Raw genomic sequence first — 12,586 nt, forward strand, 5'->3', positions numbered from 1 at the left:
AAATTCTCAAAATACCAAATCTATGCAAAGAACTGAATAGTTGTATTTCATTGGACAAACATCCGACATTCCCGTCCATTCATCTGGGCCTTTCTGTCTCCAGGATCTGTCTATGTGGGAATGAGAGCACCTCCCATTGCCATATTTTGATTCTCATGAGACCTGTCTTAAAGGAGTCTCAGTGGCCAAGCAGTTTACTCTCAAGATGCAGGCTTCACTTTAAAAGGTTCTGCAAACTGAGAATTTAAGAAATAAATAATTAAACCACTTTGCACTTCTGTAACACTGGGTCTCAAGATAGTTTACTAGTGCTAGTGAATTAGGTCATGTTCCAACCAGTGTGAGGAAGGAGAGAGGAAGCACTGAGAGGGTCTGTGCAAAGGCAGAAACAAACCTGTACTACTTTTAACTCTAGCTTCCTCCTTTCGAATATGCCTTCCAATTTTGTTGGTATCTGAGCCCCTCACAGTCTAATTATTCTACAGTTATTCCTGCTAGTAGAAAAGTACAGCTAGGTATGCACAAATCTTTCACATGCTAAAGGTGACTTCTGTCTAAAGAACTTCGCAAAGCAGATCTATGAATCAATACTAGGACAGAGAAAGTTCCTTGATTTAGCAGTGCAGAATGTCTGGATTAGCAAAATGGTTGGATTAGCAGCTATTATAGTTACTATAAGTTAATGCAAGCTTTGGCAGAGCTTGAACTTCAGTCCACATCCCTCCACTCTCTGACGGGCCATGTAACTTGAGCCTAAAAATACAAGTTAATTTGATCTAGAGGTTGTGTGTGGACATAAGTCAGTTTAGGAGCAGTGCTCGTATTACAGGTTGTGCGACCAACTCAGGCAAGGCAAGCCCCAGTAATACTCAGGATCATACCTGAAATTGGAGTATGTCAGCACCAAGCAAGACAGCATGGCACAAAGATCTTTAAATTAATGCCAATACGGCAAAGTTTTGTGTGGTGAAGAGACACTTGCTTAGGTTAACATGCTGATGTGGAGAAGCAAAAGACAAATCAAACCTCAGATTAAGCCTAGTTGGAGCCCATGACAGGCATTTGGGGATTGCAATCACTTATTTTGGATGAACAACAATTGTAACAGGCTGTCTTTGCCCTTAGCTGTGGGAACTATGGGTTGAAGCAATTTAGCTATGTTCAGACCACAGTGCTGTGCAGGTTATCTGGCTATATTCAAACTCATTCTTGTGTCTCATGCAAAATGATGCAATTCAGCAGCAGTTTGCCATTTAGACACAGGACTTTAAAACAACCAAATAACATGTTGAGGCAAAACAGGACATAGTGAGAAAGTTAAATATTCCAGGCAATCTAAAAATGTGGGTCTTAAACACCATATTATGTATCAAGATGAAATTACCAGCCTTAGTTAAGGTTTCTTGAATGTATTTTTATCCAATTGTGGCTGACTATAAAATACTATTGGTCTAAAAAGATGATTAATTGTGAGTTGACAGTGGTTACCCTTTTTGCCAAACTGGTTAATGTTGTTGGGTCCCAAGTTTTCCCACTGCTGTTTTTCAGTGGGCAGTGTTTAACTGGGCTGCTGTGCATTGAATCAAGTGAAGCAGAGTATTTTAGGAACTCCTTCAGAGCAGACACATTGTTCATCTCTATGTTAATCTCTCCAGTCAAAACATGTGCCCCAACCTCCTACATGTAATCTGGGGAAGAGTCCCTGCTAAACTCCTGCTGCTGTCTTGGCCTCTCTCTTTCCCACTCCAGCACTTTTTCCCACTTTGCCTTTTGGGGAGCCCTCTCCACTTGCCATGGGCCTGTCTTGGAGGTTAAAACACTGAACTGAGTCCCAAAAAGTCTTGGTTCTGCAAGTGACTTGCCAGTGGATAAGTTACTCTTCTGTAAATTAATTTCCTCCTTCATAGAATTATTATACTTGCTGACACATAAAAACATTGGACAGCTGTGGCTAGTGCATTTCCCTGCAATTTCTGGACACACGAACTCATCACGCACAGAGCTGTAGGCGCTTATGCGCATGTGGTGGGTTGGTCTTGGCCAGCTGCTGGTTGCCCACCCAGCCACTCTCTCACTCTTACTATTTAATGGAGTGGGGGAGAAAATAAGATGAAAAAATGCTTGTGGATCAAGATAAAGACATCACTTACTAATGACCATCACAGGCAAAACAGACTCAACTCAATTTATTGCTAATTAAAATATATTTGGATGGTGAGAAACAAAAACACCTTCTTCCCAGCCACCACTGTTTTCCCCAGGCTCAACTTCACTCTTGCATTCCCAGCTCCTCTACTTTCCCCCCGGCCCTGAGTGGTGCAGCAGGTATGGGGAATGGGGGATTGCAGTCAGTATGTAACAATTCCTCTCTCCTGCTCCTTCATCCTCACACTTTTCTCTGCTCCAGCATGAGTTCTCCTTGGCCTGCTGTTCTTCAGGATGAACTTGGTCCTGCATGGGTCCTCTATGGGCTGCAGTTCCTGTCAGGAGAACCTGCTCCTGCATGGGCTCTCCACCTGCCACAGTTCCTTCAGGGAATATCCACCTGCTGTGGCGTGGGGTCCTCCACAGGCTGCAGTGTGGATATCTGCTCCATCATGGTCCTCTCCATGGGCTGCAGGGAGATACCTGCTCCCGCCTGGTCTCTCCAGGGGCTGCAGGGAAATCTCTGCTCCAGCACCTGGAGCACCTCCTCCCTGCCTTCCTCTCAGGCCTTGGTGCTCACAGGGCTGCTTCTCACACGTTTTTCCTCTCTGCCCTGCTGCATTTTGCCTTTTCTTAAACATTTTTTCACAGAGACACCACCAGCTTCTCCAATGGGCTCAGCCAGGTCCTGCTGTGGGTCTGTTATGGAGCCAGATGGAAGTGGCATGGGGCGGCCCCTCACGTTTCCTCAGAGAGGCTCCTGCAGTCCCCCCTGCCAGCGCCTGGGTACAGACACCCAATACACTGAGGCATCTGAGTTAGGAGAAGTGTCTCACTGGAATCCCTCAGGATTCTGATGAGGGCAGTTCCACTCTTAGGAAAATCTGATTTGCACTTTCATTGCATTTTTCTGCTGGTTATAGATCTAAACAACGTAGGTCCTAAAGCTTCATGTGCATTGGGATTAATCTACACACCTGATAATTTCTGTAAGTACTGTGGGTGGGGTATACAGCCTACCATTATTCCTGTAAGGCCATAGTTCACAGAAAACCCTACTTCCATAGCTCTAGTGCTTACTGATAAGATCTGCTATGGGCAGAATTCTTATCTGATTGAAGGGGCCTGATCCAGCATCACTGAAATACTGGATGCACATCACTGTGGCTGGTACAGCATCTATACCATGGCTAGGTCAACAGTCCATCGCATGTCTTTGAAGTGGACAGTGTGTTTTTTATGTAATCTTTTAATTTATTTGGCCTTGGTTCACACTAGAAACAAACATATGAGACACAGCAAAATGTATTTGGCTTGAGCTCTCTTAATTTGGCATATTTAACATGAGTGATTGCTTCATTTATTTAGCACCATTCATATAAAACGGCAATCCTGCACAGATGAAGAACAGAGAACAGCATCTACAGTAACATGCCCACACCTTCTCTTTAATTTTGCAGTGGTTCTGGCATTTTCCTGTGGGATTGCACTCTAATACTTGTGCCTTTCCATGAGCCACTTCTAAGTTTACACTGCATGTTTTCTTTTCTTTTTTTTAAAGGAATTAGCTAAGAGGACTCCCTCTAAGCATCCTGATCACCCAGCTGTCCAGAGCGCATTGCAGGCAATGAAGACAGTCTGCACAAATATCAACGAGACCAAGAGACAGATGGAGAAACTGGAAGCCCTTGAACAGTTGCAGTCCCACATTGAAGGATGGGAGGTATGATGTAGGACTAGCAAGCTCCCTGGAGGCAGTTCGCTACCCAGTTTAATGGGCTAAAGTTTAGCAACTCATACTGTGTACAGGGATTTCTGTTTCTTACATAATGTGTAAATGCTCTTGAAGGTGTGGACAGCATCACTCTGATGAGTTTAGAATTTAGTGTTTGAGTGTGCAGGCTGCTGCTAAATTGTAGCAGAACAAACGGATTGTGAAAGAAAGAAAGAAAGGTGTTAGAGCTAGAATGGACTGAAATTTCAAATGGGCAGATCTCACTTGGAAGGCAAATAGGTCTAGAAGATTAAATCAGGACTGGTCTAAATAACGGAAGTTTCTCTTTCCATTCCTACAAGCCTTTAGTTTTTCTGGGAGCTTTGAAAGTTAGCTCACTTAGCTTCATACAGATTTCCTGTATAAAAGATAAAGGTTAGATTATCAAGCATTAGATTCAAAAGCAACGGGTACATTTGTGTTTGCTCCAGTTCAGTTACTCATGGATGTGTTTCTAGGGATGTGTTTATCAGTAGGTGGATCTGTGTAGGTAGAAGCATTTACTATGGAAGGGAGAAAAATAAGAGAGGGGGAAAACTAGAATGTGAAGCTTGGGGGAAGAGGAAATCTGGAAAAAGAGCCACTCAGTAGTCAGGATGGTGTGTAAAGGGTTGGCAGCTTATCCTGTGATGACTTTAGTTGAGGTCCTTGAATTAGTGGAGTTGGAAGCCTCTGGGAGGTGCACCATAGGGAGTCAGTGGTGTTAAATGGTCTCATGGAGAGAATGGCGTCGGCATTTAGTGAGACTGACATTTAAAATGTCGAGGCTGATCATTGCCAGCTGAGGATTTCTTAGCTGAGAACATTTTGTTAGAGGTCATGTAAACTTCCTCATGCTCGGACTCTTGGGTGCTCTCCATGACTCTCTTTTGGGTTGTTTTTTATCTTTCGTGTATGTTTTAAACCTTGCTCATTTTTTCCCTGAAGGATGTTCTTGGCATCCAGCTAAAGACGTGAGAACAACCCAGATATCCAGCTGTGTAATTTTTGGATAGCAAGCTCAGCAAACAAAGTCATATAATGTTCTGTATAGCAAGACTTCTAGAAACAGTTAAAACCATTTCAAGTTCAATGCAACTCGTGGGTCATCTAGGCAAGAGGCATGGTTTGAACTCTGGAGCCTGAAGCATGACTATTAAAGTGTCCACGATGCCATAAATGAAGTGATATCCAAACTTACTGCCTTTTTTTTTTTTTTTTTAAGGTTTAACTTATCTACCGCAACATTCTGGGGCTGAAAACCCTTTCAGATTTGTTTATATACAGTTTTGTAACAAAGTCACCTAGGTCACTCAGCTCAAAATTTCAAAAAGGAAGAAGTGTTTTTCCCTCCCAGTAAGCTGTGGAACATTTCTAAATTATTCTAGTGGCATATTAAAAGGAGGAAAACTAGCTTCAGACATCACAGATACATGCCAATGCTCAATATGATGGCATTTTTTTCTTCTGTACATGTAAAGAAGTTTGAAACTGATTGACAGTTTTCTGTCTTGGGTTTCCACGGTGCTAGGGGTCTTGTAAATTATGACTCTAGAGCAAAGTGCTATGTTTGTAAATAACAGGGTTTAGTTCTTTCAGATGTATTTCACAGTTTATTCCTAATGAGAAGGGCTCCTAACATCTGCTATCTGTGGAAAGCTGCAATTGCTGAATTAAATACATTTTTAGCTTAACAATGCAGTGATATAAGCCACAGGGCTGGCTGTAGGACGAAGTCTATAAGGCAGATTTATGCCTATTTTTAGTTTATCTGATGGCAGTCTTTCCTATGAAATAGAAAATTTCCCTTTTCCATTAGCATGGATATGGATTCTGAAACACTGGTGGCCTGTATATATGGCTATATACCATACATGCTAATTCGACAAGGCCTACAGCTTCCAACTGTTTTAATCCAAGGCATCTAAATTGTCAGAAAAAAAGCAGCTTACTTATGAACAAGTATTTTACGATTGTAATGGATGTAGGCTGAATCCGGGGAGTGTGCAAGCAGCCCAACATGAAGTTTGGCGTTAATTTGTTCACATAATTTGGAACAGTCTCCACCTTGTTTAATGTTTCTGTTTAACCAAACCAGCAGTTTCACTGATTTCTATGACTTTGCACTTCCTTCCAACTGTCCCAATGGACCATCCCTGGTCTCATCTTCATCCTATTGCCATCAGTGCCACCCTCAATATTTCCATCATGAAGAACAACGTAACATCACTTTGCTTCCGCAGTGTCTCTTCTTCTTGCTCTTGAGAGTCATCTGTAGCTTCACTAAGAGCAGTAGTGGTTTTTTAGAGCATTTTCCTCAGTTCAACATTTTTTCTTCAACATCTCCACCCACCAATCTGTGTCTCCCTCTCTAATATATAACTATCACCATCATACACTGAGCATATACTGGCATCATCCTGTCAGTCTCTTTCCGAGACAGATTATAATGAGGGGACATGTTAAAGTAGGCCAAGTCTGGGAAGCCGCTGAAGGCCTGCAGCTTAATCAGAGGTCTGTTCATCAAAATGAACTCTGCTCAGATTCATTCTTTTGGAATGCACAGAATCCTTGTAGATGTATGTTATGGATTAGTCTCAGGCAGGTCAATTTGATTCTGGTTAATCCTTCTGGGAAACAAAGATTAGTTTAAAAAAAGGGGAAAGAAAAGTAGAGGATGCATAAGAAGACCAATTTTATATACAGTGTTTTTGGTTGCTTAGTGAAGAGCAAGTTAATATGCTGTTTCTATTAATTCTATATTGATTTTTCTGTGGGGAGAGCTCCTCCTCATGAGTCCTTGTGAATTATTTTTACTGAACAATTGCTACGTATCCCCAAATTCTCCCAGTGTGGAACACATAGGGAAGCAAAACTCCCATCACAGAACAGCATGAGTTGTAAGATATGTGTTAGTGCTTAGGCAGATCAATCATTTTCTAATTGGCTGTAATTTGCAATTCCACCAGCTATGATGTTTTCTTTTTCTCCCCTGCCCGCCCCCACAGCTTAGTCCCACTTAGAAAGGTGAGAAATCCTGTGTTGTCTCTGAAAACATCAAATAAATCTTCTTACTCTGTTTCTTACTATTGAAAAACCTCTCAAATCGGTATAAATGGGAAGTAGCTAGGTCAACAGCAAACAGGAAATGCATCAACAGTGTTTAGATACCATCATGATGGGTCTGATGGAAAAATAAAGATTCTTAGATTTTAGGGCGAGAAGCAACCATTGCAATCATTTGCTTTCACTTCCTGCACAAAATAGGCCAGATAATTTTACCCAGTGATTCCTGTGTCGGTAAAAGATTTACTCCAATTACAGATGTCACTGTGCTCATTGCTTTTGCTGTCTTTGGGTATCTTTTGGAAAATTAAGTACTTGATGTTGAGGTTCTCTGAAGCCTTGATTTTTCCATGGGCAAACCACATGAAGAGCATGCTTTTATGTTGTACAGTCAGTTGGTTTCTGTTCCTATTTGTGTGTGTGCTAGTAGGCCTTTGGGGTCATAATTCTGAGATATAGTGATTTCTCCTGGAGACAGTAACAGGTCATTTTCAAAATAACAAGTGCTCATTTCTGGACATGTATTAACTCTTTCTATAGAATGCTTAAGAAAATAAAAACTTACCAGGACAGCAGACGGAACTATTGCATCTAGGTAGTTCCTGCATCATTCTGTCCAGAATGTATAGAAACACATATGTGGAACACACAAATTGGTGCTGAATACTTGGCAGCCTTTAAAGAATAGCTGCTTCCTTGTTAACTAAATGCAAAACATGGACAGCACAGCTGGCAAGGTTTGATTTAGAAAATGGTGTAATCAGAGCTTCATTCACACCTTTAGAGTGACTGCATTGTATTTAGAAAGGCTGATTTCAATTCAGTGATTTCCCTTGAATGGCAGCAGACTGTACCTTCCTCAAAAAAGAAAAAAAGAAAAACAAAACAAAAAGCCAATCTCTCATGTGATGTCTAAAATCATTCAAACAAATCCTTCTGGGATGACTTTCTCGATGGAGCTGGATTTCATGCCTGTGCAGAGATGTCTTCAGTTTCTTTAAGTGGGATGAATTGTGTTTTACAAAATTTTTCTATTCTTTGTGAATATAGGGTTAATGGACCTTTGGAAATCAAGCAGTTTTGTTGATAATGAATGTCTTGCAATCCAAAGTCAGTTCTCTTTTCCAGTAAGACTCAAGGCAGTGGGTCACATAATCTAATTTATTTCCTTACCTGCATGCTGACCATGGAAGGAAGTTACCGTTACCCTAAGTTGTTCTTCCTTGGAACTCAAAGAGAAATGCAAAACTAATAAGTGATCCAGAACTGGGTGGTAAATGTTTCCAATGCCTCAGGGTATTTTTCTGAAAAGGGACCTTTATTGATAGGATGCTCTTGTACCTTCCAAGTAGTACTAGATCAAGGAATTTAAGGCTAGATTTAGGCAAACCATCTTGTTTGGTCAAGGGAACAGTTGAGGAGCAGATTCCCAGCTGTGTGCATTCAGAATATGGGGACACTTGGAGTTTGCCTGTCCTGAGAGCAACCTGGGACAGTCCTGTAGTTGTTTTTCATTTGGGCCGAACTGCTTTCTTCCTAAAGGGCCCCATTTAAAATGATCACTTTTCCTAGGAATAATCTGACTAACAGTTTGGGGAATTAATGGTTTAGAGTCTTTCAGCTTCTAAGCATCCTCATAGGCTAAAGCGTTTTGAACACCAAGCTCAGTTATCTCTATGGCTGTTTAGTGCATATAATGGCTTGCACATAGCAGCTAGCACAGTGTCCAGGACCCAGCCTCTGATTCTCATGGCTATGTTTCTAACTAGCATGTGTTTATTAGAACTCCAGAAAGGAGAGCACCTGCGTATACTTCTAACAAAAGGGTTGGAGAGACATCACCACTGAGATGATTTTTGCAGAGAGATAGTTAATAGTGACGTATGTCAGTATCAGAGCTACAATGTTAGGAAAATACCATTATTCTTTTATAAAGCATTCCTAAAGCCATCACTTGTGATATTTGCAATGATAGCTCAGGGTATGACGGGAAGACTAATGGTCTTGAGAGACTCACAATACAGCTGCTTTGAGAGTGAAAGATTTCTTCAGGAAAAAGTCGCCTGGAGTTTAATAGGGAAGATTTATTGTAGTGTATGAGGACTCCAAAAAAATATTTGTAATCCAGAGAAAGCATCATGTATTTAGCCACATGAAGAAATAGAGGACTTCCTTCTTATAAGTGCATCAGTTATTTCACAGTTTAATGACATGCAGACAAAATAACAGCCTTTTAGTAAAAATCCTTCATTGCATGCACACACAAAAAGTTAAAAATAAAGAATATCTCTTGTCTATGTTTCAGGGGTCAAATCTGACAGATATTTGCACACAGCTCTTGCTCCAAGGGACTTTGTTAAAAATCTCAGCAGGAAATATCCAGGAGAGAATGTTCTTTCTATTCGATAATCTACTGGTCTATTGCAAGAGGAAATCCAGGTGAGTGCCTCTGTCTTTATGGTTTTATAATGGGACCATTCAGAAGTTTTGTAAGTAGAAAGTATGATCAATTACTGATCACTCACTGTATTCGCTGTTGCTCTGTAGGGCTGAGTCACAGGTGTGACTTTCCTCTGTTCTTGACTGTTACTATTACTTAGACTATATGAGAAAGTCACTATATGGTAGGATAAATATGCCAGACAATAATGGGTTCCCCACCCTGAGAAGTGCGCAATCCAAAGACAGAAGTTGATACAGCGCAGAAAAAACACAGAGTGAGTTCTTACAGCTGGAAAGCTTCCCAGAGCAGATGGGTCTCCAGGAGTGATGTGAAGAAAGAGGCCTTGCCAACTTTTATTGTGAGGTTATTCCAAGCAGAAGAGGGTGACGTGAAAAATGATATAAAGCAAGAAAGGGGAAAGTGGAAAAAGAAGAAAGAAAGCATAAGAAAACATTAAATAGATGCAGGGCACAGAGGAGTGAGGAAGAGATGAAGATTATCAAGTTGCTGTTCAGCATTTGCAGCCTACGTGTTCTGTGTGTTGTCTTCCTTTCTTATCCTAGTAACAAATTTTGCATCATTCCACCTTATAAAACTTAAGCATTATTAACACCTACTGCTTATTATTAAAATAGCATTGGCAGTCTGGAGGGCAATTTGCTTCTGCAGCAATTATACTGTATTTCAGTTCTTAAGCTTCTCACGTTCACAGCTGCAGTCTCATTCTCATGTCTTGGTCTTTTCTGAATTTACAATGCATTCTCTACACTCAATTCTTCTCCTACTCCCTTTTCTGTAATATCTTCCCCCTTCTTCAGGTTATACTTCTTTACTGGCGATGGCCCAGTACAATGGCCAACCCAATTAGAACTTCTCAAAAACCAGAGTGTTCTCTCCAAAGAAAGTTCTCGTCTCTCAAAATTCGGGTTTATTTCCCAGTTTTTTGTTCAATGGAAATTTTGGAACCATTAAGCTGGGAAAAAATAATTTCAGTGATGTTCAGACTTTTTGTGTGGATAATGCTGAAACTATACAATACAAATACAAATTATTAGGTGAAATCTACATTAGAAATTATTAGAATGCAATAGAAACATTTAAATTAAATTGAAAAAGAATTTACAGAATTCAATCTTTTATTATTATCTACCTGAAGCATTCTGATTCTGCTGAAATGAAGCAAGAAGGATGAAACATTTCATTTTGACAGTTTACCAGGTTTGTCAAAATACACACTTCCATGTGAAACGGAGTTCAGAAATTTGTGTGTCTTCTAACAGAAAACTATTCCTTACCAAAAAAAAAACCAAAACCCCAAAAATTTGATATCCAATCTTTTACTTCTTCAGAGCTCTTAGGAACTGGTTTTCTAGTACCGTTTGTAGTTCAGGTTAGCCTAGCCCCTCCCACACTGTCCAGGCATTTTTCCCGGAATACTAAGATTTAGAAAACAAAATGTTCTACTGCCTTTTAAGCAACTCTCTGTTTTTGTACAGGAGATATTACTGAGCTACTCTGTAGTTTGGCTTGATTTTGGAGGAGGCTGCTGTAACACTTTGATTTTCCCAAAGGATCGATATTGTTTATTTTTGTCTAATAATGTAGCTTGAACTGATGAAATGTCCAGAGTCTGATTTCCATTAAAAAGTAGAATATTTTATTAAGTCTGCTGGGAATTGCCTAATTTAAAAGATGTATTTCGGGATTGCTGAGCGACTTTAATTTTGGATATTTCTCCTGTCTAGCTGCTATTTATAATTAGTCCAGGATGGAAATGAATGTCTATCCAGTTGTGCTGGTGTGATCATTTGGCCAGCTGCTTGACAAACAACTGACATGTTAGTGGGACACAGATTTTGGAAAAAAAAACAAACCCCCAAAACTGCCTGTGTCTGTTCCTAATTTGAAATTGAACAACTTGGTTCTCATCTCACTTATACTATGCTTATCTTGGAGAAATCACTGGAGTTTTTCTTGATTGAAAAGTGCAATCAGAATTCAGGCCTCAATCTTTGTTAAGAAGTCAACAATGCCGCCACTGGAATTTGGGCATCATGTCTTTTCACAACAGCATAAATTAGGAGTAGTCTTGTTGAGACCACTTTAAGATGTGTTTAGAATCAGAATTAGATCTGTGATTTTAGACCTAAGACTGCAATCTCATCTTTTGCAGAAGCTTAGGGAAGTCTGACAAACTGATGACATAGATTTTTCAGGGCTGAGTATTGTTTTGTGTTTTTAGCAGGATCATAGACTGCTGTTTAAACTGAATCCTGATGTCAGGAACAGTATGTTTCATGTGGGGAAATGGGCTGAGTAGTTAAAAGGTTTCACTAAGGCTGCCAGGACAGCTTGTCTTTTGACTCCAACAGTTGTCTTTAGGAAATGATCTAATAGCTCCAAGATCTCAGTCCCTGTCAGTCTGATTGGATGTAAATATATGATCATCACTAAAGGTATATATGTCACTAAAGCTAGTTGTAAAAGGAAAAATTGTTCAGAAAAACTCCTCTTACCTCAGTTTATCATAGATATTTCACTTTGACAGAAGTTTTCTCCCCAGCTGTTTTTTATTGCAATATTCCTTGAATCTTATGAGCTCCTGGCAAGTTGCCACAGCAGTCCCTTCACTGTGCAGTTTGGACACCTGCCTTCTCAAATGATAGTCATTTGACCAGTCGTGTTTTGGTTCACAAAGCAGGGTTGTTTTTAGATATTAAAGCTCAGCAGGTGTCAGTTGGATAGTTTTAAACCTATTCTAGACATAAAAATCAGAACATAACTAGCAATGAAAAGTGCTTTCCTGAATTTTTTTTATAAGACATGTCATCAGAGACACTATAAAGCTTATGGATAAGGATGTAAACTTTGATGCAAAATCACCACAGCAGCACCTTCACAAATGCCACATTCAACACACATACGACAGACCATGTGACACCAGCCTCTTTACATGTTTCATTTCATATTTGAAACTTGGTACAGATACCACAAATTTATCAAAGCTTTATGGAGCAAAGGAGGCAAATGTAACATTGTGTCAGGTGATATGGCAGTTTTCATCCTGAAGCCACGTGCAGTTCAATTGTACTGGCATTTCAATCAGTTAGTCGTCAAGAATGTAAATCTTGAAGGCATCCCAATCTTCACATAATCTTGCAAAATAAGCTCTTTATTGC

General features: G+C 40.2%; 1 protein-coding gene across 4 annotated transcripts in view; it reads left to right on the forward strand.

The window, feature by feature from the left end:
* PREX1 (phosphatidylinositol-3,4,5-trisphosphate dependent Rac exchange factor 1) overlaps positions 1-12,586 on the forward strand; it is a 173,207-nt gene that overhangs the window by 94,800 nt on the left and 65,821 nt on the right. For all 4 annotated transcript variants that reach the window (XM_072879109.1, XM_072879107.1, XM_072879110.1 and 1 more), the window contains exons 6-7: positions 3,707-3,868; positions 9,270-9,403. In XM_072879109.1, coding sequence (XP_072735210.1) covers positions 3,707-3,868; positions 9,270-9,403 — 296 coding nt within the window. The remainder of the gene's footprint in view (positions 1-3,706; positions 3,869-9,269; positions 9,404-12,586) is intronic.

The sequence above is a fragment of the Ciconia boyciana genome, chromosome 14 (assembly GCF_034638445.1).
Source record: "Ciconia boyciana chromosome 14, ASM3463844v1, whole genome shotgun sequence".
Lineage (NCBI taxonomy): Eukaryota > Metazoa > Chordata > Aves > Ciconiiformes > Ciconiidae > Ciconia > Ciconia boyciana.